The sequence below is a fragment of the Poecilia mexicana genome, unplaced genomic scaffold (genome assembly GCF_051168715.1).
Source record: "Poecilia mexicana isolate PSO_F unplaced genomic scaffold, ASM5116871v1 scaffold_8, whole genome shotgun sequence".
Lineage (NCBI taxonomy): Eukaryota > Metazoa > Chordata > Actinopteri > Cyprinodontiformes > Poeciliidae > Poecilia > Poecilia mexicana.
This window is the reverse complement of record NW_028263377.1, coordinates 26,623,947-26,651,840: the sequence shown is the minus strand read 5'-3', so window position 1 is coordinate 26,651,840 and position 27,894 is coordinate 26,623,947. Positions and strand designations below refer to the sequence as shown.

The following is a 27,894-nucleotide window of genomic DNA, read 5'->3' as shown; positions in this document are numbered from 1 at the left end:
TGTATGTTAGAGATTGTTGATTCTGGTTAAGAATATAAATTATTAATGTGCTCAGCCTCACAGGAAACCTTGCATGGAAAAATAGTTGCTTTACCTTTGTGATGTAAAACATCAGTGTCTTGACACAGTCTTTTACATATCATATGTAACACTCATGCTTGACCATCAGTATATTCTGTTTTTCATTTTTTAGAATTGTGATGACCTTATTAAAATCTGACCACCTGATTATCAATAAACTCCACAAGGTAAGTGTATTGCTTTTTTTATTCTGTGATTATAAATTAACGTTTTTGCTATGAGCTTGTAGTTGTCAGCAGTTTTAAAAAAAGTTTTTAAAACTTATGAATTACAGATTAGAAATAAAACTACAATAAGTATGCGGGTTGAGAACCAACTGTTATGAGGCATTTGATAAATTAAAGATGCATTCATTTAAAATGAGTATTGTTATTGTCTGTATTAAGTATTTCTATTCTTTCCTAAATGGTTGCTGAGGCTGATTTTTGTCCATGTTGATGATTTGTGCTTTTGAGCAGTTATCTTTAAAAATGTATGTGTAATGTTTGGCTTTTTTAGATGACATTGGTGTGATTTCATTCATTAGTTGTTTTTGTACTGTTCTGAAACACTGATGTATATTCTTGCTGTTACTGAGGATTTGGGAAAACATAAAATCTTAAAATATTGACGAAAACATACTTTGTGCAGTTCTTCAGTGAAGAGGTGTGAAATTTGGTTTTGTAGGTAAAGACTAGAGGTGTGCCGATCGATCGGCCACCAATCATAATCGGCCGATTTCCGTGAAAAAGTGTATGATCGGTGATCGCCGATCACGGTCTCTTGTTGCCGATCACACAAACTGATCACCTGCATCTCATTTCGCAGCCTGCCTGTGCAGCTGGTCTCCTCTTCCCTTCACACTGCACAAATGCGCAGCAACAAATCCTAAGCGATGTGCAACTATAACGCACTGAGTGAATGGGGAAGTTTGCGTGTTGCGGCGGAAAATTACCTCGGGGTCGAGGGGGAAGCACGTCAAAATGCATCAACATGACGAATCTAATATGGCATAAAAACAATGCCATACTTGACGGAGTTTGGCTACATCAAGGCTCACTGCAGTAAAAAAGACGATCAGACAGCATTTAAAGCAGCGCACAGCTACAAACACTCACCCAGATTAGTATGACAATCAGAAAGCTAAACACATAACCTGCAAAATTATTTAAGTCATCGAGCTGCGATGTAAGACGCTGGTTCTGATCTCGCTGTTGAACCGCTGCTACGCAGACGGAGCGCCGCTTCTGCTCCACCGGGTAGTGACTCTCACACCGAACCTCTGCTTAAAGCTGCAGCAACTGACTTTAAAAAAATTAATTTTACATACGTATTAAAACATTTGCTGTCCTAACATGAGACAGATAATCTCTGAAAAAATAATCGATCTCCTCTGCCTCCTCCTTGTTCTGCATAATTACTCCGCTCAGTCAGAAACAGCCAATCAGAGCTAGCAGTAATCAGCTAGCCGCCATGCTATCAGGAAGTTTTCATTCAGTAACTCAGGATTGTTTATTGTAATGGAACCTGTTTTTGCCTTTGAATGTTAAGTTTTATACTTGAATTTTTTGGTGATGTGGAGAGGTTTTATTTTGACTCTTTGCATTATTTAGCCTCTTCAGAGCCTTCATATGTTATGAGTCTGTTAAAGATAGTATATCAATAGCAGTACAATTTGCACAATGCCTGTTTTGTTTTGTTTTTTCTTGGAAAAAGTTATTAAAAACAAGTTTTTGTTTAAATTAAGGTGAATTCATGGTTCCTTTTTCCACATAATGTAACCGGTAGTGCTTACGATTAAAAAATTAATAATTATGTGATCGGTATCGGTGATCGGCCGTGATCGGCCCTCATGGGTGATCGGAATCGGCAGGAAAAAACCTGATTGGCACATCCCTAGTAAAGACCTCTGTCTGCATTTCTTGTTCTCCTGGTTAAGTATACTGAAACAGGCATGATCCTTGTAAATTAGAGCAAACAGCTTAAGAAGGTGAAGAAGATTCCAGATGGCTCTTTACTTGCCTTGTTTATTAAAGGGTATGGTAACAATGGAAATACACATGATACTTAATATGCTTTTCCCTTGCTTTAAAAGTGCAGCAACATTACATTGATGATCTGAAAGTCTTGGTGCACCCAGTGTTGTAGGCTTAGAAAATTTACGGAAGACATATCAGTTCTTGAATAACAAAATTATCTTTATGCTTTGCCTTTAACCTGTCTGTCACTAGAGGACCCAAATTTGGGTCCTCTCGTGACAGGGGTGTCAAACTCCAGTCCTCAAGGGCCGCTGTCCTGCAACTTTTAGATGTGCCTCTGCTGCACCACACCTGAAAAGAATAATTAGGTCATTAGCAAGGCTCAGGAGAACCGATCTACACAGGGAGGAGGTTATTAAGCCATTTCATTCCACTGTTTTTTACCTGTGGCACATCTAAACACTGCAGGACAGCGGCCCTTGAGGACTGGAGTTTGACACCCCTGTCATTGTGAATGACAACCTGAGACCAACAGGTTAAACATGGGTACTGAAATGATGTCGGAAAGAAAAATACAGAAATATCTCAAGTTGTAATCAGACTGAGAATTTGAGAGACTATAGTATATCATCTCCCAAAAGATTTCAACTAGTAACATAAATTAAATCCTTTTAAACAACCATCCACAGGTTAAATTCTTATGCATTAAATACTTTTCAATATTTCCATTTCTTTTAGTAATTCAATATGTCTGGCTTACAAAGTCCCAGCTTTTTAGGCTATATTTTTACTTTTTGCTGCCCAAGATATTATTGCACTGATAATTGAGAGGAACCTCTCTCAAGTACACTGTAGGTGTAGGGTTTCATTTTTGCTTTGACTGAAAGCTCAAGGAAGAACCTCCAGACATATTCCTCCTTAGAGGGACGCAAGTCAGTTGGCCTAACAAGGAGAGTAGTTCAGACCTCAGACTCCAGACTGGAGACCCTGCCCCAGGGCTTTGGCACATAAGGACTGTTGACTCTTCGCGCCACAAGGACTTGCCTCCGATCTCGACTCCCTGAACCCAAGTCCTCTCGCTTTGGGCCATCATAAGGCCCAAACATGTTGTTGTGGTAAGCCACTGGTCTGCCCGTCATTCTAGGGAGCATTGCTGTGTTTTCTGGGCAGTGGCTGGTACATGGAAACAAGTGACACATGTCCTTTGAGCTGTTGTAGAACTGGGACGGTCCTTGTGGGAGAGGCCCCACATACACTGGTAAATCTGTGTACGAATTCAGGTAGGTGGAATAATGTCTGTGCACCACTGTAGAGGAGGAGCGGCGCAGTGCAGCGGCGTTCTGCAGGATAGCTTCCCTGTAAGAGGGCAGCCGGGTAGAGTCAGCGTACTTTATCTTTTGCTTGTAGGGGTAAGAACCCATATGGGCTGGGTCTAAGTAGGCTGGCTCAGCGGCCAGGGGGTAACAGGACAGGTTGTGCCCCAAACTGCCATACAGCCTGTGAGGCTTTGGATTCGGCCCCACCACCTGTGGAAACAAATCAGGCATGTCTGTTCGGGTGGAAGGAGCTGTGGATGTGGAAGGCTTTGTTTCATCTACCTGACGGATTCTATCATTGCCCCACGTGGCTTTAAGAAATGAGGCTCGTCGATTTAACTTGTCCTTTCCTAAGAGGGGGATTTCGTCCATTTCTGGCTCCAGGTAAGACTTCATGCAGGAGTTGCAGCTGGTGCTGCTGCCGGGGTAGTGTCCTGGAGTGCAGGCCATGGCCATACCATCAGGGACCTGGTTGTTTAGGAGGTGATTAGCTCTCAACTCAGCAAAGCAAGACCGTGGTTCATCGTAGTCGACTCTCACTCTTGGCTCTGGATTATTAAACAGATAGCTGAAAGACCTACGTCTCCGGCTTACACAGTCTGGGGGGTAGCTGAACTTCCTGCGGAGGGGTCCCTTGTGCTCCACGTAAATGTCAGGTACCTGGAACTCCCTGTAGGAAACAAAAGGGGATGCTGGGTGCCGGCCCTGGTTTTCCACATACAGCCTGCTGCTGTGGTGGGGATTGGACGTTCCAGAGGGAGTTGGATCTCTCATGGCAATGTGTGGGCTGCTGAGGCTGGAAATGGGCAAAGTTCTCTCCAACAGATGCTGACTGCTGCGTGTAGGCAGAGTGTACCGAAGAGGAGTGGGTCGGGTTACCACCCTGGGCTTCTCTAGAAGGGGCTGGGTGGATGTGTCCCCGTAATGAACTGGGAACGTTGGTGTAATGGCCCTCTGAGGGTAGGGGGAATGATTGTCTGTTATACTGGAGATGTAGGGTAGCCGGCCGTGGGTCACATCTGTGGTTGTAACTCTGGGAGGAAGGCCAGCTCGCACATTGTCGGCTCCACGTCTGCTCCAGTTTTCTATTGTTTTGGTGGCGCTATCGAGAGAGTTCTCAACTCTGGCAGAGGACACCATGTCCTTGGCTGTCCTCAGCATCTTAAGCATGTTGGCTTGAGTGTAGTTGGTGGTGACATCTGGACTCTGCAGGCTCCCGTTGTGGTCAGTTTGCTCTACTCCGTTAAAGCAGCTGTAGATGCCCTGTAAATGGATGGAAAGGTAAAATTAAATAAACCTGCAGACTATTGAACTTTTGATTATGTTTTATTACAATCACAGATTATTTCCCCATTAATAAAATCTCCTATGAACATCAGACGTTAATAAGGTGAAAGCTTGTTGAAGAAGAATATTTATCCTTGTTTATGTGACTGTTTCTGTGATTGAAAGGATGCTTTTATGCTGCAGGATATTGGACATGAGTCCTGAGTTAGTTGCTGATCATGCACTTAGTATATTAGTTTCTCCATTTTGCCCCAACTAGCTTTATTTTACTTTCAAATTGTGTATTGCCCTGGAATGCAGAATCTCACCTTTGACCACAGTTGATACAGAGATGAAGGTTTTTAATGGGGTAATTTAAATTCAGTTTCTCAGGCATCATGACCATTTTTTTTCAGCAAACAACCATAAAATCCTCTTTCCACTATGAGGTTGTTATCATCTTTGGAATATTATAATTATGGAATAACTTGCTTTATTAATGCCTGTTTGATTTGTTTGAAGTTGTACTTTTAGGTAAAGCTTCCTACCTGTCAGTGTTACCTCTCTTGCTATTTAAACACTGTATGAAGGCACGAAATTATAACAGAAATTCACCAAATCAGTGGGTGATTGGCATGTCAAATACTGAGTCATTTAATACATCAACACTAAAAAGTCAGTTTCTTTTTTAAGAAACCTGAAGATCATATTTTCTCTTTAATGTACTATTAGAAGAAAGAATTGGAGAAATATAAAAATCAAAATACAACCAGAAATGATGTTAAAACAACTTGGTCTATTTTATTATGTGATAATTACTTACTCTGCTGATAGCCAGGAGAAAGTCCAGTCGGTCTGACTTGCGAACTGAATGGCGAAGTTTCCAGTAGAGCAGATGTTCCCAGGCAAACACCAGTAGGCTTAGGCCCATGGCGACAAGCAGCATGTAAAAAACTCCGGCCATGTTGTCGATGTCCAGCTTACTGCTCATGACTTCTTTCTTTTCGTTACGACAGATACCTGTGAGCCAGACGGTTTGCAACTTTTGGGTGTCACCTGTGTGAAAAAACAAGAGAGAAACATTTTGGTTACATGAAATGTATTTTTATACAGAGTAAGAACATTTCCTCAATTAGTTAATTTGTGAAGCTGAGTATTTTTACTGTGAAACTGAACATTTTACTGTAAAGCTGCATGTTAAGGAGGGTTTCTTCAGAAGACAGACTGATGTGAGAAGTAAAATATCAGCCATACCAGTGGCCTCTGTTTGTTATTTATGTATTATGCATTACGCGTTATCATTTCTCTTTCAGTTTTATAAATTCAACTAAAGGTGAATAGCAGAATAAATCAACTTCTGATTTAGTTTTATTCAAATTTTCTTTATATAGTTGCTATTAGCAATAATGTGCAGATAGCACATTGTTACTGTTAGCTCTCTGTGAGCATGTTGAATGTAACTGCATCATAATATTGATGTTTTTGGGTAGTAGTTCTAATTTATGAAAGCACAACAAATACCATCAGCCAGGAACTGCAGCAGGGCCAGGTCGATGGGGCGCTTCCAGCGTGAATCCTTCTGCAGAGCAATTCCATAACCAGTAGTAGCAAACACTTTCCCGCTGCCAATGGTGACCAGTTTGCATCCTTCGTCTTTGCCAGCCATGTAATTTAGCACAGCAGCATCATAGATAAAGGCATCCAGTTTCCTAACGTTGTAAAACAGATTACACAAATAATTTAGTTGTTTGGCTCTTCTTCCATTTCCACATTGTGTGTTCATGTCTCTCTTGGCAGAAACCTACCCTGTTTTAAGGCTGTTGAGAGCATCCTCTACTCCTTTTTGGTTGTATTTGACCATGTGGGAGTGCATCTCGGGGTAGTTACTCCTTATGTTGCGCTCTGTGCTGCCATTTGGGACTGTACCAAAGCGGAACGGAGGATACTGCTCCTGTGGCTTTTGAAACTGTTAATGGATGTGGAACAACATTTTATATTAACAAACATGATTATTGTGCTTATGTAGCTAAACAGAAGTTTCAGTCGTTTGCTTATTGTTCAATATACATAGTTTGACATACTGTGTAGGTCATAAAATAGTTTTCCCATCTTTGATTTTATTACATTTTACTCTGTTTAGTCATGAAGAAGTGCTACAAAAAGCAGGGCGTAAACAGAGAGCACACACAGAGTTATGGAGGACTGATCCTGCCAAAGCTGGAAATGAATTAATAAAGTAGGAAATAAAGCAGTAAATAAAACTGTAAATACGTAAGTAAATGAGGAATTAATAATGTATTAAGTGTATTCGATAGGGACAGGCACACAATATCAGACTGAATAAACATCAGCCACATTTCTGCATATTGATACTTTTAGCCTGAGCTAATCTGTCTCACTTGTTCTTAGATAGGCTTTTATGAACAATATAACTATAAACAATTGGAATTAAATAAATAACTATGGCGTAAATCAAATGTATGTTTTAATTATTTATTTCCACATTTAGTGGTAGAAACACCCACCTCATTACAATAGAATTGAGGGGCAAAAGGAAAATTTTAAATAAATGCAATAGCAAATGTGGAAATGAATAATTGCATCATATATTTATTCCAAAATATATATTTTACAGTTATATTGAAAAATATATTTTTGCATATTTTATTTCCTCATGTATTAATTTATTTTAACTTTATTTGTTCATTTTATCTACTTAGTTTCTTCCCTCTTTTATTTATGCATTTACTTCCTCATTAATTCATTGTCAGTTTTGGTAGGATCAGCCCTTCATAGTAGGTACTGGCAATCAATTTTTTTTCTTTATATTTTTTATACTATGTATGCATTTTTATCTCTAACGGTTTTTGAGATTTTGGGGGGTAGGTGTACCTTGCCACAAACCCACCTTTGAGTAGAAAAAGATGGGGTTTTTGAAAGCCGATTACTTAAATAAATCAATTTGACACTTATTTGTAATGACATTCTTTAAATATATATAAATCATATTGAAAAACATGAATATGTACAGTACAAATAGCTTATTTTTTAAAATGAAGGTTCTTAAAAAAAATGCCATTTTGAAAAATAAAACAAATTTCAATATTTCCCTTGACAGCAGAGATGGCATGTTTGTGATACCATATTAAAAAATATATGTTGAAACCAAGCCCCTAAAGCTATTTTGCCCATCCTGCTATGTGGTCTTAACAGGCTCAATTTTTTGTAGGGGTCTGGGACCGTTCAACAAAGATTTATTAGGCCACAAAACTGCTTCGAAAGCTAGTTTGACCGACGGAAAAAAGTTTCAAAAATTGACAAAATTAAGTAGTTTTTGAGTACTCCCCAAACTTATATTTTTCATCAGATTTCAATAAAACTTCTGTACTACAGATAAATTAAGCTTCTGAATAACATAAAGGCATCCATTTTTGGCCATATTTAATAGTTTCCTTGATATTGCTGGTAGGAAATAGGGATTGTTTGTTTTTTAAAAAATCAAAATTTTGAGAATTTTTAACTTGATGTTTCCCGCACCAAAATGTTTATTTTTGTATGCATTTCACTGAAACTTCCTTCCTAGATGTCAATTAGGCTGCTGCATCATATAAAAACATTTATTTATGGCTATCTTTAGTAGTTTTTTCTATATTGTTGGCAGAAAATGGAAATTGTTTCTTTAGATTTCTTTCTTTATGGAAAATTTGCTACTACCGACCATCTGAAAAAGTGACAAAGAAAGTACAGTTTTTCATAAAAGTGTCTAGAATTTATAATTTTAGTATAGATACAGTCACTTCATCATGCCGCCACCCACATAATGATGCCCTGGGCGGTTGCCCAGGGCATCATGGCATCAAACAGCATCCCCGCTAGACCATGCACATGGTAAAAAGCTCAGGAGGGGTTCCCTCGATCCGCTCTTAGAACTACCGGAGGCTTAAAACTCCGGTTATTCGTTTTTAGCTAGCTTCACCACGTAGCCACATTTGGCTTACATAAAGAGCGAAAGCTGGAAGGGGCAACTCAGGGGAGGTCCGTTCGTGTGTTGATATGCGTGGGGCGTCACTCACATTGATTCTGCAAGTGTGGTTCCAGTATTATTTTAAAGCTAACAAATTGATCTTTATTTTGATACCCATTTTGTCGGGTTTATTTTTTATAATTTGTTCGCTATTTGACAAAGTTTTGATACTTTTATGATTTACAAAAAAACTAAAAAAATAACCCTTGACAAACCGGGTATGTATAGAAAGCCTATAGTTTAAGGCATGGGCGTAAGTTTGGGTAGGGACGGTAGGGACATGTCCCGACCAATATTCACGGGATATGAAAAAGTCCCGACCAATTTTTGCCATATTGGCTCAAAGAACGTGGATCTACGATCTTTGATTAGCAGCAACAGGCGGTGCGTGGAACGGAAGCTTCTTAGTTTGACATTAATTATGAGCCTCCGAGACCGTGTCGGAACGGTGCTGTCGGGGGTTGGGGGGAGGGGGAGTCAGTTGAATCGTCGGACGTTCTTTGATTAGCTGCAAAAGGCGGCAGCTAGCTGGGCACACGCGTCTCCTTCTGAGTCTCCGAGACCATGTCGCCACCAAAAAAGAAAAGGACAGACATTAGAAGTTATTTCGCTACGTCGGCTGTAAGTACAGTGAGTGGACCCATAAGTTAGATATCTATCACGCAACGCATTTGTTGTAAAGTCCGGTGTTTAGTAAGGTCAGCACTGAATGTGAGGTAGAATAGGTCTGTTAATTATGTAATATTTTTTCTTTTTTATTTTATTATTGATTTCTTCTTATCTGCAATTGTGTTTGCTGTATCCAGAGGATATTTCTTTTGATCTTACTTGTAACGTTTGCTGAATTTTGTAAAGGAAAAAGTAAAGTGTTCTTGAACTGATCTGCTGAGTATGACTGTATCTGGTTGTATAAGATGTATGATATGGTTATGGTTGGGGGGAGGGGGTTATTAAGCCAATGTGGTTTCCCCCCCTTCTCAAAAATGTTCGGTGCTCTTTCGGCATTCGGCATTTCACTGTGCTGCAGGGGGGGGTGGGGTGTCAAGGTCCCCACCAAAACTTAGACCGAACCTACGCCCTTGGTTTAAGGTTTAGTCCGATTTTCTTGGACAATGTTTCAGCGCCTTTCAGGAGGGGCGTTCGAATTAGCTTAAATAATGCGGCTTTTCAAAAATTTTATGAAAATTACTGGGAAATTTAAAGTGTTGTATTTGCTTCAACATACATAAAACTGGTATCATTGGAAAGGAAAATCAATTAACTTTAACACAGCAGTGTTGCTTTTGGAAAAAATATTCTGAAAAGGACTTTTGATGGTGGGAAGCTAGGGCATTTTCTGTGATCAGCATGCGTTCTCTCCCATTCCTGAGTGGAAAGAGCGTCGCTGCCGGTACCTATTCATAGACTGGATATATAGTGGCATCTGTTATCTTTCCCCCACTGCTCTACTGTTCATATTGTTGTCCTGGAGGCTTTGTGTTGTGTTAATTGACACAGCTAACATAGGTATTATAGAAAGGAACTTAAAGTCCAGGATGCTGTCCAGGGGGATCTAGACTTCCTTCATCCTTCTGTTGTCTTCTCTAAAGAAGAACTTATTTCATCCTTTTCCCTTTGGCAGTACTTTATGCTTTTAATTATCATAGATTGAAAGTAGGACAAGGGGGAATACAGGATTTGACTTTTTCATTAACCTTATGCAAATGCTTTCAGAGTCCATATGTTAAATAATTAGCACTTTTATAATAAGACAAAAACCAAAACAAAATAAAAGCTACAAATCAGTCATTTCAGGACTCTTGAAAGTCCAATTTCTGCTGATTTCTCTGTGAAGCTTTCAGTGCAATAAAAATTTAAAGATTTATCCTTTCAGATACATCTAAATACAAGAGTTAAGATAAATTGCAGGTAGCTTTTGGAGATCAATTTGCTTGGATGGAGGTATTTTTGTCATGTTGCTTGACAAATGTGATTGTCAGTCACTCTCTTATCATGAGATTTCTTGTAAGTGGAGAAGTTATTCCCACACTTCATTATTGACTAGCCTTTCCTTTAAAACAAGGTCACTTTATCTGTCTTTGTGTTGTACCTTATTTCCATACTCCTGCCCTAAGGAGCTTAGCGCAGCTGGTCAAGCAGCAGTTCAGTTCTACATTCCTACGGCGTTGCCACATACAGAAAGAAGTAGAATAATCTATGAAGTCCCTGTCAAAAGAGCTTTGTTTCTTGCACTGCATTGCTGAATTGGTGAATAATGAAAAGAGAATTGCTAGTGACTTTCCTAGAATTGTAATGAGCACTGGACAGCTTGGTCTTTTTCCTCAAATGCCTCTTTAATCTCCTCAGTTGTCTGAAAGCACAGAGACTACAAATCACTTTTTGTGCTGATGGTTTAACACAGATTTCCTCATCAATACCTCTATGTAATGCGTCCCCAGGGCAACACAAGTATGGATAATAATACCAGGAAATTACAATCACAGTCTACCCGGAAAATTCACTCGGATATATCTTCTCGTTTCCATTAACATCCTGCTCTAAAAGATAATGTAATTTATGTTTTTCCTGTTTGCATTACCACTTTTAGATTATCCACAATTTATAACTGCAGCAGATGTAGTTTACAGTACGGTGGCCAACAGGTGCAAACGCACTAACAACAGCAAAACACGCTGCATTTTGCCTATGATTGTAGCTATTTTTTTATTGTGTGTTTTGGAGTTTGCGGCATTTATGTGTTTACAGCCAGTGTATTACTCAGGCAAAATAGACATCCTTGTCTTTAGGTTGCACATCAACGACAAAACAACGTCTAAGACAAAGGTCTGTACCTTTTTGTCACTCAGTCCGGAAACGGTGTCGATGTATTGCTCCTGGATCATAAAGGCAGCCAGATTGGCTGTGTACGAAGCCAGGAAGATGACGGCAAAGAAAGCCCAGACCAGAACCATGATCTTACTGGTGGTGCCCTTTGGATTCTCAATAGGAACCGAATTATTGAAGACGATTCCCCACAGTAGCCAAACTGATTTTCCAATAGTGAATGTGGGCCCTCCGGGATCTAAAAACAAACAAAAAAAAAACAAAGTAAAGAGTCAGTTTTAGTGGGTTGTTTTCCAAATCGAATTCTGAAATTAGAAAAGATTTTATTTTGTTTTGGTTAATTTGTTCATTTTTGTTATAGATAATTTCTGGTTCATATTTCCAAATGGTAGCTGTGGGAGCCTTTGTCTCTCTTAAGCTGTTGAGGATAAAAATCTGAAACTATGAAGTAAACAGTACATTTAAATACTGGGGTTAACAAACTCTATGTTCAACATTTTTATAACTAGGATAAAGTAGACGTGACTGAAACAGTGATTAACTCAATATTTTCTCTTATTTATTTGCTCTTATTTACTCTTATTCTCTTATTGGAGACAATTGTCCATTTTCTCCAACATAAAATGCAATTCTTTTAAGTTGTACCACAGAAGTTAGTTTTATTTTTAATCTATCTGTTAAGTTAAAATTTTTTTTGAAAATAGGTCCTTCTTCATTGTCACAGTCAATAATAGTGCATGATAGAGATAATGCACTTGAAATATAAAATCTACACAGCAGATATCATCTGCACTAATATTTCTTAAGGCCAAAGCTGATGTGTAACATAAAATATTGGATGAAAGTAAAGACTTGTCCTATAGAGATTAGTTGGCAACCCATGACTCTTTGCTCTTTCATCCATTACTGGGTATTAGGGGACCACATGGCGATGAAATGAAACTGCAGTATCTTGATTCAACAAGAATTGATCCAATGTGTGAACTCTGTAAATAGGCTTTCATGCTACATTTTCTCTTCAATCTTTGATACCTTTTCAGAATCCAGTGTAAGGAGTACAGAATTACAGCTTTCTGTAGTTTCAGCTCTGACATTATTTAAAATGATGCTTTTAGTAGCATTGAATTACAGGAAAAGTTGTAAAACCCTTATTAGACAACCTGTGTCTATGTCTGCATGCAAGGTTTTAACTACTTCTGTTTCTTTGGTCAACATTACAAAAAAAAAACACTGATAAAGGTGTATTGTGGGGCGATGAGGCTTTTTGATTAGGTCTGAAAAATACCACACTACTCGTAGTTTTGTCTGAAGTTATTTGCAGTCTTTTTCGTTCCACTCTACCTGTCGTTTGCTTCTATTCTAACAAACCAGATTTGTGACTGTATTCCCAACAGCGGCTCTCTTTTTATGCATAAACTACCTGAAGGAATGGAGATGTGTTGGGGAACATGCGATTTACCTTTGGCACTGACCAAGCTGCGGTTGTACCCAACTGGACTGCAGTATTCAAAAACAAACACTGTGATGGCCACAACTGTCAGACACATGACGAACATCATGACCCAGACTGCTGGACTGTATGGTTCTGAAGAGACACACAGCTTAATTAGGCAGGAAAGTACTCATAATGGCCTTTTTAATTGTTTACTAAACAACAATAATGGCCTTTTTAATAAACAATAGTAAAATAGGTAGGATATTAAGAAGGCTCTAAAAAAATTATACTGAACCACTTCTGATGAAGTCTTAGTTGGTAGCATGTTCTCCGAGTTGGTTTTTTACCTAAAAAAGCTGATGGAGAGACAGTCCCGTTACTTCTAGCCACCATCACACTTATTCCCGTCTCAACAAATGGCACAGAAAAATCAATGATCTCTGAACGCTCTTCGTTTATGGTCAGTGAGCCGATAGCCATGTCCGCTCGTTTGTAGAACACCTGTTGACAAAAATAAAACCTTATCATTAGATTTTGTTTTTGTGTGAAGTAGGCAGATGGCAAAGCATCAGACATTCACTGCTGACCTTCGTTATAAACTGGCACATTGTTTTAAACTGCTGTCAAGTTTTCAGCAATTAGGACTAGGGTTGTCAAAATAATAAATACCTTGATATAATCAGTACTACAACAATTAATTATTAAAAAAAATACTAATTTACTTCAATTTTGCAGACAAAAAACCTTCACTTCTTTAGCCCAGCAGCGCTAAAGTTATAAGCTATTTAATTTATTTTAAATGTTCAGTGTAGTTGCCAAATCATGCAATAACACAATTAAAATATAACAAAAAAAGTCATCTGAGTAACTTAACGTTTTGAGACATTAGTATCTTCATCAATACCCTAAGCGCAGATTATGTCTCTAGATATCTTCAAAAAGTCACTGATTCCTTTAGATTTGATGTAAACTTTGTAAAGAAGAGCTTCCCACCACAGTGTTTCTTTCTTTCTAGTTGCAGTTGATTTCAGTTGATCCACAATTTCCTCACTACTTTCCTTCTCTATCATCATCACAGTGTCTGCACTACTCTATGTGACCTTTAGTATTTTGGTCACTAACGTCTTTATTGTTACTAAAAATTGATATTGTCATGACGATTGTTAATCAGTATATTGTGCAGCTTGGCAGGATTTGCAACAGAAATACTTTTCATCAATAAATCTAGATGTATTAAGATCGTTTTACATTCAGATTTTAGTTGCCGCACCCGAACATGCTTTGTAACTCTTTTTAATAAACGTGTTGTTTTGTAACTTAGCAGTTATAAAAACACATTTGATAAGGAACCCAACTCATTTAAGTAGAATATATAAGGTCTTTGTCATTCCTACCTCTCCGATCATCCCGTTCCAGATGCCTCTGACCAGCTTGCCGTGCTTGCCGTTGGTGACCAGGTAAAGGTCGTAGGAGAACTTGATGGTGCGTGAGAGTTTCTTCAGAATGTCAATGCAGAAACCTTTACAGCACAGCTTGGTGTATGGCTCAGTGTGACCCACAATACTGAAAAGCAAAAGACAGTATTTTGTTCTCTCGTACATTATTTAATAGTTTATGGTTTCAAAACTTTTAGCATAGGTTTTACACATTTTGTATAAAAGACTTTTAAGCTCTTATTGCTGATGCAGCATTTTCTTTGTAATATAAATATACTGGTTGGGTGATGTCACTGCGAAAACACTAAATCTTACCATTTTGGTCTAGTTTCTGCTGCAAATATCTTCGTACACTTCAAATAAGACAAAACTAACTTATAAGTAACTTTGCAGCAAGATATGGGAGCTTGTATTAAATAAATATTCTTTAATATTGATGAAAAAGTACTAGTTTCTCTGGCAGATTATTTCACGTATAACATGGAAAAATGTATTGATATAAGTGAAATAATCTGCCAGCGTAACTTTACTGCTGTAAAGTTACTTATAAGTTAGTTTTGTCTCATTTCAAGTGTACGAAGACATTTGAACTAGAGATTGGACCAAAATACTTGGTAAGATTTTGTGTTTTTGCAGTGATGGACATAAAGGCATTGTTCACCTCAAGTTTTATTGTAGTTTCTATCACCTTCAAAGCAAACTGTGTGTCATATTTTCTTATCCAAGAAAAAAAACTCCTGTTTCTTCCAAGAGATGTTCAGAAATAAGAGACTGGTTTCTCAGAACTGAAAACATTTTAGTTTGAGCTAAAGTGGACTTTATGGGAGGCAACCCAGAAGGAGAGCCTCCTGCTTATGATGCACGGTGTGGTGTGTTAGGTACCTAGTAAGCCATGTATTGAAGGCAGAGAGCTCTAATGACACATCACCCCTAACCTCCCCCAGACCCTCAGTCTAATGGCCCCTGGACTCACACATGATAGGCCAGGAGGCGAGGCAGCAAAGAATAACCAGAAACAAATGAATCCTTCAGAGGAAATCAGCCTGCCACAGCAGACCATATGTAAACACAGAGCTCCCAACACGCTGCCTCACCAGCTGCCAGGGTTCACGACTCGCCTCTAACTTAGTCATTAGCAGTAAATTAACTGTTCGAGCCTAACTGCACACGTCTGAGCCTAAATATGTCTCTGTGGTGTCTTAAGAAAACCAAAGTTCTTAGCGTCTTTTAAACCTGTTTGTAACTCTGATTAATTTTTTATAATTTGATCTCAGCCTTTAATTGCGAAGTGTTACTCATGTAGCTATTGTTATAAATGATTTTATGCTTTTCGTTTTGAACTTTTGTGTGCTGTCATTTTCCGAGCTTTCGGTAGGAAGTGTCATCTTTGGGCCTTCTCTGTCTAGCGCAGAGTGACAAACAACAGCACATGTACACTTAAAGGAATATTTAAAGTAATCAGTAAACTAATGTGTGTTTTTAAAGTTATGGGGAAAGCCTGATTAAATCTCCTGACAGAACTTAGAGTGAAAGCAATTATCAAACATTACTTTAAAAAGCTTTCAATATTTGAAGCTGCTTAGAGAAGATTTCTGGTGCCGATCTTATTGCTCATCAACCGTTGCTCTCAGTTACATCTTTAATTAAATCAACTTATGATTTCATTCCTATTGAACACTGTTAATGTATAATTATCTCCTCAGCTCAATGTCATCCTTCAGCAGGACATTACCTCTGAATGAATCATCCCCAGAGTGCTGTGAGGGAAAAGTGTTATTTATTATGGTCCTTCTGAAGACCTTTTCTTTTTTTTTTTAACTTTACGAGCTGAATTTGGTGAAATCTGCTGTAGCCTAGTCAAAGCCCACAGTGTTTCTTGGAAAACTATGAGACAATTTAAACATCTAATTTGTCTGTGCTTTGTCTGTGTCTTTAGATCTAAATATTATAATTTATTGCTATAGCTTTTGGGACAATTTATCGTCCAGTTAAATTTGTTCTTGTGACTGGCCTAATCATGCTCAAAGCTACCAAGAGAGATGTACGAACAGATTACTAGTTCTGCGAAACATTAGATTTTATTTTAGAAACCAATATAACTGATTCAGAATAATATTTGATAAGGTATTTTTTTCAAATGTAACTAAAAACAGAATTATTTTTTTTCTACGATACTATTTGTTAAGTAAATTCTCTTAATATTTCCAATAAAAATCAGCTTCTCTGTTGTTTGAAAATGATCTTAATCTGCCACAGATATGACACATTTGGGTCTTCTCTGTAAATCTGAACAACCCTTGGAAATGACATGCTATTTTCTCTTCAAGAGCTTTAAATCATTATTTACAAAAGCACTTTTGTTCAGAGTCGATTGTTGGCAGTCTTAGGCAAAATCTTTTGTCCTGAAAGAAAATCTCTGGTCTTAATCTTAAATAAGCCCATGGGTTGAGGTTGTTCAGAGTCACATGCGCAATTTAGAGTTTTCCCAACCAAAGATGACCAACATCAATATCAAGCTGTGTCTGTTTTCTAGGAACTGCTCTTTTGACAGAAATCTGATTGTTTTCCTTTTTTCCCAGTCATAATTTCTGTTACCTCTGTCTCTTTTTTCCTCCAAGTCCTCTCTCTCTTTTCAGCATCTAACCCGTAATAAGCACAGCAACACTCATAGTCATATCTCAGATTCTGCTGGTATTTTCATCATACAGTTTGACAGGATTTCATATCAAGATTTTATATTATCTGTCTTTCACGGTTTTGCATTTTCAAGTGTTTGAGTGTGCCAGGTTTTAATCTGTAAATTAGGTCCACAGGTGGATCAAACCTCTATGCTGATAAAGTCCAGCTTCTTCCCCAGTAACCCGTTTGTTTTGGCTGCTGCTTGTCTGTCTTATTATAAATGCATTAGATGTTTCTGCCTTACACTGAATAATGTCATTTTTAAACATAGGACGTTTTCCTTCCAGTTTTACAAGTTATAGGTATTTTTACGTGTGCAAGAATATTTTAATATTAAATGTTTAGGCAGCACCAGATAACTGGGTTGTAGTAATAGTATTTGTGTTAGTTTTATTCAGGACATTGATGCTTGAGGAATGACTAGGATCACTGCCATGAAGCATTGATCAGCATCCAGACTTACAGTTTTGAAGTGAAGAAAAGCTGTTTAAATCACTCGCTTTGATTTATGATTCAACTCTGGATGAAAAACTGTTGTGAACTTCAACTGCCTTAACAAAAGAAGTAATCTTCAAACCAAGAATCAGATAAAGTGATAAGCATCAAATTATATAAACAGGTGCACTTTGTAACGTGATCTTCTACTGAGATTTTCAAGTGATTCAGGACATCCTCTGTTGGTTCATGATTTATTCCCTGGATCCCATCAGAGCTGCTGATTAGCTCTTAACATGCAGTCCAGTAAAGCTGTTTTGACAGGTATGGTGGTTAAGCTGCTTTTTTTTTTTTTTAACTTTTACTAATTGCTGTGAAATCATATTGTTGCTGCTGTGCATGCTTAAATGTGTAGAAGCTATTCTTCTTGATTTGTTGAAAGCTGGCTGGATTATTGATCTTTTATTGACTACTTCTTTAAAAAGAAAAAATGCAACTTAATGAAAAGGTTCCTTTGTCTGACAGGGATTTTTTCCTGTAGTGGCTGGAAGATTCAGTCAGCATGAGTGATAAAGCACCACAGTTCTTCATAACACTGAAGGGGCGCGATATTCATCTTCTGCTCCCTTCACCTCGTTAACACCATTGTCAGTAATGGATAATGGCCAGTGCTTCTCTCCCCTGCTAATGAACACCAATATCAGTCTTTAGGTTTTCAGGATTGATGACATGGCCTAATCGTCCCATCTAATTGATACCCCACCGTGCACCACATATATTTCCCTGATTGGGTCACAGGGTGATCCCTGGGATATTGCACTCTGGCCAAGCAGCCTAATGAGAATCTCACCTCATTGAGTCATAAGAAGCCATGCATGTGCTAATGGCTGGGGAAGAGGCTTTTAATCTCATGGCTAATGGCACACTCAAGTTAGATGCAAAATCAATTAAGATGGCTCTGCTATCACATAAGGGTGTTTGAGGGACTCTACAGCGGTCAGATGTTGTTTTTTACTCAGGATGATTGAATGATTGACTCAGTCTGCCAACAGAGAAATACCAGTGCAACAGAGTGCTTGCAGAAGCTCTTTAGGTTTTATCAGTAGGTGCAATGACAAATTCTGCAAGACAACAAATTGTCCCAGAAAGTATTGCAATAACCAGCAATAAGACCACTTTCAAGTAATGTATTGATAATACAATAATAATGCAGTTTTGTACATAGCATTTCATACTGGAACTGCGAGATAATTTAAATATCTAAAACTACACACAACCAAAACCATAAATAAAATGAATTATAAAGTCTATAAACAAATTGTCATAAGAATGGAAATTGTCAAGCTCATTTTAATTTTTATGTGATTGATTAATTGTGGCAAGCTTAAGTATCAGTTCAAATAATGTGCAACAGCTACACAGTATGCAGTTTTAAGGCTCAGGTGATCTACTGCAAAAGTGTCCAATTCCACTGTAAAAATAGGAGGCTTTTAGGGGTGCAATTATAAATTGTTTCTGATTCTTGTGAGATTGTTTATCGACCAATACGTGTATGAGAAACCAATCTTATCCACCAATCTTATCTACTTCTGCAAAGCTCTGAAAATAAGCCACTGTCCCCGTTTGCTCTGCCGTCACAGATTTCTAAAAACAGTCATCCCACTGTTGCAAACATAGTTACAAAAATTGATCTGCCAAAATCGGAATCAGCTGGTCAGGCTTTTTAACGACCGGTGATCGGCCAGAAAGTGCAACCCTGGTGGCTTCCTCTTTGTAATTTGTTTGGTTTCTAATTGTTCCATTCAGTTGTATGCTGAAATTCATTCGTTCATTTGTACATTCTTGTGGCCTAAAAATAATATCATTTAAGATTCAAACATTTAAGATTCATCAAGATGCACAAAGTATTTTATATTTAAAATCAGTTTTTACCTCAGTGTTAAACACTATAAAGCAATGGTGACTAATATTTGGGAAAAATCCATGCTTGTCTTAAATAATAAAAAAGTAATGTAAAATTTGTAAAGTTATTTTTATCAGTTAACTTACGCCTCTGTCTTGTTGGACTGTCGTCGGCAGGGTACAGTATTGCTAACACAAGTACCAGTCACAGGGTCCACTGCCTCCACAATAACAAAGGGCCGCTCCTCCAGTGTAGCCACAGTCAGGTGTCTGTAATCTGACACCGGCTCTAGATAGGAGCCAAACCGCGGCCACACCGGGTATCTCATCTGCAGGATTCCCATCTCGTACGTCCCCACCTGAAGGAGTGAAGACAAGAAGGGTGAGTCAGCAGGAGGCAGTGAAACACTGCACCAAACAGATGGCACTCATAGTACTCAGCTGTTCCAGAAAAAGGTCAAAGATGCAAATAACTTGTGGAAGAATGCTCAGATTAACAGATTTGAATGCTTATGTATTGAAGAGAAACATAGAGAAATAAATCATGTATCAAATTAATGAAGCTACTTAATCCTCTACAGTGTTCATCCTTAGCTGTGAGCTGAGGTTTTAAAGGGTTTTGATTTTAGATCAGAGTTTGCAAACAGTATAATTAAACATCCAAATGAAACTACAGCCTCTTCTAAATTAACAGTGAGAGGACTTTAATTGGACGTTGATGTTTAATCAACCAGATTCACTCAGAAGCCTTTGCTTTGCCACTGTTGAAATTACTTAAGAAATATATGTCATTCTGATTTCTACACATTATTTTAATCTAAGCAACTGGATATGCAGTTAGTTATAAACAATCAAGTGTAAAAGTAGTCAGTTGAGGAAATTGACCTGTTTCATATGTAGATTGTCACACGTGCTGTTTCTTTCATTCTGCATGTTCCCAGTTATTCTTGTAGTAGAAAGAACCGTGGGAATAATTAGCCATAAAACAAAGAGCAGCTGTTTAGGATGTTTTTTAGAGAGCATTAACTACTTTTCACAGTTTGTTTATATCAGAGCAATATGACATCATTGTACCTTCTTCTTTTCTACAAAGCATTTTAAACACTAAACCTAAATTTCACCTATACATTTGCGATAATCAATGTAAATGTGAACTGGTTCTGCTATTTCACATTAAAAGACTGCTTCTCTAAATATCAGTAACTTACCACAGATAAACAAAATTGTTTTTCTTCCAGCATAATCTCTGTTGTTTGTGCAGGAAAAAAGCAATCATGTTTCTACACTGCAGCGAATTTGACTTGTCACAATGAAATGAAAAGGGTGAAAAAATGGAACATGGGGGAGAAGTGCAAATATCTCATTTCTCCTTGGACTTCAGTTATTCTTCTCTGCTGCCAGTCATATCGACCATTCTTACTGTTTGACTGTTGCTCCATTTATGGATATTTTGTTGAAGAAATCTAAATTTTAAATTACTGAAATACTCTGGGGTGAAAAAACGGCTCCCATTTGATTCTCAGACTTCATTTAGTAAAGTATCCTCAACTTTATACAGTGAAGAGCAAAAATTAGTGTTGATTATTTCTAAAAAACAAAACGTACTGAAATATAACGTGACCCAAGTGGTGAACAAAATTGTAAACAAAGCCTATAGTGGCTATATAAGTTGAAAGAGATAAGTACATGAAAAGTTTATATTTTTTCCCCACTTTTCAAAAATTCATTTTCAGCAAAGAGACAATAATTTCCGTTTCTGTGTTCATTACAGATAAACAGCGGAATGGCAGCAGCTTCTTATTGCCTTGTTGTATATCCAGTTGCTAGATAACGGTTCAGTCAGGACTAATTCTCCTTTCTCTCTGCTGCCTTTCTACTCCATTTTGTTTTCTTTCTTTTCATCTCCCTCATCAGTCTTCACAAGTCACTTTGACCTTTTGATCACCTGAATGGTTTATTGTGGAAACTTGCCAGGTAACAGAAACTGCTACTGATTCATTGCATTAACACAGATTTATTAGATGAAAGGTGAGCCGAATAATGTCTGATTTTTGTATTTGTTGTGTGGCAAGACCTGGACTGAAACAAGATATGAATGAACTAGAGATGTAAACAAATAATTGACTAATTCTTAATTATCACATGATGATTTATTAAATCAAAATTAGTTTAATTTGATTGATTTAATGTCCGTTTAAATGGACCTTCTTTCAGTGTTATAGTATGGCCACCATCCTATAGAGTGCGACGCTGCTCATCCTTGAGTTGATGGTTGTAAAACAACTTTAGGCCCTCAAGGACTGGCATCCTGCATGTTCTAGTTCTCTCCCTGGTGGTAGTAACAACCTTCTTAGCATGTCAATGTTCTTCTTAGGCCTTCTCTTGAGACATAATTTTATCCAGGTGCGTTAAACCAGGGTGAGAGCTAAAAGATGCAGAATGCTGACCCTCAAGGACTGACTTTGGGCACCAATGTTGCAAAAGAAATAATCATGGTGGAAGCATCCCAGAACAGAAAAGTGAAATGGTCCAAACGGGTGTGGAATGCAAAATGCACGTTATGTGGTTCTGTTTTGAAATGTACTCAGAATACTAATTTTTAATAAAATGGCAGTTATCAACTAATTGCTTTAGATTAATTCATTAATTAATAACTTGCATCCCTAGTATGAATATTATATTATGATCTGGCTGCATGGCAGTGTGTTGAGAAAACTGGATAAAAAAGGCAATTCAAAGGTGGAATTGATTTTCAGCTTGCAGTGAAAATAAGCCCAAGGCAACAGAAAGTTAAGCAAAGAAAATAGATTGCCTTCCACATGTTGGCTGGAATTTAGTGAAATGAGCAAAATATTGTTCTGTTCGAGAGTGAGATTTTCTTTTTCTGGCTTGAAAGGTTTATGTAAAGGTCAGCATGGTGAAAATAACGAGAGGAGAATCAATGAAGCTGCAACTTGGGTTTAATCTCACATTCATATGAAACAGGTTCATGTCCTTCCCAGAACTTTACGGTTCAGTTACTTTATATCTTTTGAATGCCAAACAAAACACAAACTGTTTTATTTGTAGTTCTCTCTGCGGCAGGGAAGCGTGATCAACTAAAATATTTAATTTGAAAGCTTCTCCACTCCATTCTGCTTCTTATATGTTTTTAAGGGAATAGTTAAAATTTGGTGTAATTTTTAGTGAATTTTTGTCAGGTGTACAAGTATTGGAAAGAATAGTTTCTTTCCAATATTTGGAAAGAAGTCATCTTCCTTTTGGAAAGAATATTGGAAAGAAACTGTTAAAGAATCATGTTTTTTCCCCCCAACAACTGTAGAACAATTGAAACACAGACATTTCTCCAGTATTTTACTATGCATTGTAATCTTGCAACATTTTACTCAGGATTAATGAATTGGTTTTAACAATAAGCCAAACTGTCACAGAAATGGTTGAATTTAATTGTATTCATTATCCTAAAATGGTAGATTATAAATCTGTTTTTGTGGCATTTCACGGTCCATTTATCAGTTTTGTAGCTTGTAGCAAGTTTTAGTTTATAAAACTATATGATATATTTATAATGCTGCTGTAAGTATAATCCCATAACAAGAAAATTAATTGCTTCTCTTTGGAGCATCGATTCTCACAGTATTTCTTTTGTTGTGAAAACTTTTCTAATTATGTGCAAGTAGTTTTGGTTGCCATTAGTGCCTAATAACTTGTTGATGTTTAAGAAGTATTGCACCTTAAATTATACGTATAACATAATATGTTTTAAATTACCAGTGGATGTTGTTATGAGTATGTTTTAAGCATCTCGTTCACCACTTTGGCTACATTTTGCACCCGTCTTTAAACAAACTGATGAAGTGCAGTCACTTGACTCTGTTATCTTTCTGTTGTCCTCTCAGAGACGTTGGAGTCTGTGTGTCTAAGTGTATGTGAATGAAGCAAGTGTGAGAGGGAGACGATGCTCCATTAGTTCTTTCATTGATATGAGGAAAGTCCATCTTCTGCTCCAGAACCAATGAGCTACAGCTGCAGAGTACCTCTGTTTTCCCATTTTATGAGCTGAAACTCATTACAGAAGTTATTTTGAAGAGAAGATTCTGGGAAATGAGCACAAAGCTTACCTTGTCCCACTGTCTCTCTCTGTCCAGAGTGATGACTATCATGGCTGGGTTCACCAGGTAGCCATTACTGTTGAAGGAGAAGTCATTGTGCTCCCATGTTACATTCAACATGTGTCTGAAGGAACAGAACAAACAAAAGATGATGATCAGTGACTTAAAAAGGCAGCTAGATAAACATAGAGCTAAGAGCGCATTCTTAAATTTAATTTTTGTAAATATAGGCAAGATATTAATGTTCAGCTGTAGTAGAGTTGTGAAGCATTTAATCAAAATGCTACGCATCGAATAAGGATGCATTCCCACCATCCCTGTTTGGCCTGGTTTAATCAAACTCTGGTTGGTTGTCTAGAACAGGGGTGTCCAAAGTCGGTCCTCGAGGGCCGGCATCCAGCATGTTTTAGTTCTCTCCCTGGTGGTAGTAACAACCTCCTCAGCAAGTCAGTGTTCTGCTTAGACCTTCTAATGAGCCATCATTTGATGCAGGTGTGTAAAACCAGGGAGAAAACTAAAACATGCAGGATGTCGGCCCTCCAGGACCGACTTTGGACACCCTTGGTCTAGAAAGTCCAGTTCATTTGGGGAGGAATGTATCAAACTCTGAAGCGGACTAACTAGTCTAACTCAAACCTTGATCTTGGTTCGGTTTAAGTGAACTCTGGTGTAGTTCAAATGCATATGTGAACTCCAAGTGGACTGGAGACTGCTCTAGAAGCAGGAAGCGGACTACAGCTCAAGGCATTCTGGGTAAATACAATCGAAACAAACGTGAGAGACTTGCTTTAACGGAAGAAATGGCTTGTGGTCTTTAGCCAAAGATGAAAGAGAAATCCTCCAACTGCTAAAATCTGACACCACTCAATTTTTGTTTATGTTTTGTGAAGACGTAAATTGCGCTCAGTGACTTTTTAAGAGGTTTTTTGGTCGTTTCCTTCAGTGGTTCTTGGTGCAGTGCCCCTGCAGGTTTTGGGTTTGGTTGGTTTTACACAATGCAGTGTGAAAGAGAACCACAGCAGCTGGAGATGGAACAAATGTTGCAATTTTGGTCGCCACCAAACTGAGTCAACTGAACTCAGGTGGGAAACCTCCCTAAGATTAATCCCCATTTTCTCACTCTAAAACATAATCTTTCCCCCCACATCTCAATTACTACAAAGTCTATCAAACCAGACAAACACATTGTGGACATGCAGAATTTGTATGCAGGACTCTTGCAATTCAATATCCTACCAATTATAATGTCCAAGCTGTCATTTGCAAATGTAGTAAGGCACACATTGATATTGCAGTGACAATTAGGAATCGATGTATTGTGCAGCTCTGATGTCTTTAGTTTAACTCAGACTGCAGGTTAAAAAGGAAAATAGTGAATTAAAATAGAACAGACTATCACTTCAGCATCAAGCTATAACTGTTTTATCAGGCAAATGGGGAAATCTTTAAATCCTTCCTAGACATACCAACCACTCAAAGTACTTTACACTTTCCCACTCAGCACAGATCACTAGAAAACTTGGGATTAAGTGTCTTTGCCCAGGGGAACACCAATATGCAAGATGCTGTATATAAAGCCACAACTTTCAGGTTGTAAGAGTTGCCATCGGATGCTGTCAGCGGCTGGCTAGATTTAATTGAAATTTTCATTATAATTTTTGCTCTGTAGATGAGTGCAAACTCAGATGTTTATTATTATCCAGGGTAAGACATTGTTTGAATTTGAATGGTTCTGATTTCAATTCTTTGTTTTGATTCTGGTTCCTAATGAGATTTTATTCAGGTGCACTATTGAAAAATTGGTTGCAGTCTGTAGTCCTGCTTTAATGACCCACTTTTTATTGTATTCCAGTTTTTGTTCATGTTTAATTGCAAAAATCAACAAATAGAAAATTGTTCACTTTATGAGATCCGAGTAACATTTACACTTAATGATGAAATATTAGTTTTCATTAATTTTTAGTTTTAGAATTTTGTCTAGTAGTATTTATGTCCTGGGGCAAGATTATAATTTATTAGTTTTGGCTTTGCTGCGAACCAAACGGGTGTCAGACTAGTAAAAATTATCAACTGCTTCTTTATCTACAAGTTTTCTCCTCAGTTTTGGAGTTCATTTGGGACTCTTTACCCATTTCTGTGTAGAAAACTCATCTCAGTTCCCTGATTGATTTAGCAGCTGCTTCTGATCCTCTTGTTACATCACTCACATCTTCTGTTGCGATAGACGTGTGGCACAGGGCTCTCACCTCACACACCACTCCAGCAGAGGTGATGAAAGCCCAGTGGGAGGAGAACAGCCCACAGCCCGGTGTGTGTGTGAAAAGCGTGTTTAATCTGGCAGTGTGCGATAATCTTATTAACAGGTGAGCCGACTCATTATCAAAAGATTCTCTCATCCAGAGAGCAGAAATTCAACAACAGAGGATGCTGCTGACGTTTGATCTGACTGCAATGAGACAAGATCTGACGATAAAGCTAATTGAAAGCGCTTTGTTCTGTTTCGCTGACCCAACTTACTCATGTTTCTGAACACGTGCCTGCTGGGTCTAAATGGGTGAACGATATGGTTTGTACTGTATCAAAGATAGTGATTATGTTCACTTTTTTATAAACGGTTCAAGTTTTATCTCCAAAGACTCTGTTGACTGAAGTGAAAATTGCTTTTGACGTCACAGGGAGAGAGTGATCCTCCGTAATGAAACATGAGCCTCTGATTATGATCGATAAATGGCCCTTGATGATCATCTATAACAGGTCTATAACATGAATAGACAGCACCGTCTATTTTCCCTGACTAACCTGAGCTTATATGAGTCAAAAGCTGCTCGGACTGTTTTTTCCAACTATTCTTTTTGCTGATTAAAACGTTTTTTCCAGCAAAATAGGATTTATTCTCTGTGCGCCACGGCACAGATGGCGTCATATTGCTCTTTTGGGCATGGCTTTACTGATGGAAAGCCACACCCCTATCCACTTTCACTACCCCTCCCTCTGACTAAATTACCTCACAGTCTCCAACAGACATGCAGTGATTAGGGATGAAGAGATGGATGACAGCAGCGCAGAGGACACCATGAAATATGCTTCACCACAACAAACAGACGGGAAATCCTAAATCAATACAGGACTGTTGACCACTTTTTACTTGTTTGTTTCTTGTAATGGCAGTGATATCACTTCAGCCCCATGTAGACAACTCCTGCCGCTTTATCATTCATGATTAAGTTATGCTTTGTGCTGTGCTTGCCTACCAAGATGGCGCAGATCACTATGTATATTACACGATATTGACGGTATTAGCTTTGTTTCTCATCTGTGCCCCCAACACTTGCTGTGGTATTTGGCGTCTGTAGCACTTTAACTCATTGGAAGTGTGATCATCTGCTGCAGGGAGGCTCCGTCCAGCAGACTGAATATTTACACTGCCCTGCAAAGTGAATCTAGCGTGATTCACTTTGCAGGGCAGTGTAAATATTCCAAAAATACAAAGTCATGTTATGACTTTGTAAAAAAATAAAAAATAAAAAAAAATAAAAAATTTGCCAGTTGTAAATGAAACTGAGTTAATACCCAGTTATTAGTTGTTAGTCAAAGGCAGAGTGTTTTTGAAACAACAAGGTACTAGCTTGCTACAAATGTTTATTAAGTAGTTGGTATTGTAGTGACTTCAAATATTTAAATATTTCTACTCTGCACTTTAAACATCGGAGATCAGAATTTTACTTAGATTAAAAAAATAAAAAAGGGATTTCGTGCTGCCTTTATTACCAATACCTTATGCTACATTATAGTTGAAACTGTAGGAAGTTGCCCTAAAGCACTACTCAAAAAAGACAATGAAGACAGAAGTACAGAAACCTTCAGGTTCATTACTGTCAGACATATCACTGTCTTCTTCAGAAGCTTTACATCTGCAGCTTCAGGCCGACGTAGATCAGAGAAAACAACGTGGCCATGGAGGAGTACGTTTCTTACCAAAAAACAAAAACATTTGGCCTCAGAGCAAAATCCCTCTAAGGATTATATAAGTTGCAGACTCCTACTAGTGAGAAGACACTGAAGTCAGGAAAGTGTCAAAATGACATTAGATGTTATTTAGTGATTAATATAATTACCTTAAATAATTAAATTACCTTAAATAATGAAACTTGTGGAAACCTCTGCTAGACAACAAACCAAAGTTAAAAAACTCAAAGTCCTGGTTTCAGAAGCGGTTTGAGTTCAGCCAGAGTGAACTCTTTACTTCAAATGTAATGTGAAGTCTTCTATAGATTAGCTGATTTACATTTAAAATAAGTTCATCACATTCATCAAACATAGCTGTGAGAGAATGCACAGATACTTTATTTGATCAGATATTTTTAATTTATTGATACTTTTTATGCTTTCATGGAAAAAATTAGGGAATACAATAAAAAATAATATTT

The 27,894-nt window shown here is 37.9% G+C and overlaps 1 protein-coding gene across 1 annotated transcript in view; it reads right to left on the bottom strand.

The window, feature by feature from the left end:
• Window positions 1-2,843: 2,843 nt before the first annotated feature.
• grin2ca (glutamate receptor, ionotropic, N-methyl D-aspartate 2Ca) overlaps window positions 2,844-27,894 on the bottom strand; it is a 35,753-nt gene continuing 10,702 nt past the window's right edge. Inside the window, exons 3-12 of the mRNA XM_014981204.2 lie at window positions 23,477-23,591; window positions 19,503-19,714; window positions 14,298-14,466; window positions 13,251-13,404; window positions 12,928-13,053; window positions 11,477-11,706; window positions 6,427-6,587; window positions 6,143-6,330; window positions 5,445-5,677; window positions 2,844-4,618 (exon numbers count right to left, since the gene is read on the bottom strand). Of these exons, the coding sequence (XP_014836690.1) occupies window positions 2,999-4,618; window positions 5,445-5,677; window positions 6,143-6,330; window positions 6,427-6,587; window positions 11,477-11,706; window positions 12,928-13,053; window positions 13,251-13,404; window positions 14,298-14,466; window positions 19,503-19,714; window positions 23,477-23,591 (3,208 nt within the window). The 3' untranslated portion in view covers window positions 2,844-2,998. The remainder of the gene's footprint in view (window positions 4,619-5,444; window positions 5,678-6,142; window positions 6,331-6,426; window positions 6,588-11,476; window positions 11,707-12,927; window positions 13,054-13,250; window positions 13,405-14,297; window positions 14,467-19,502; window positions 19,715-23,476; window positions 23,592-27,894) is intronic.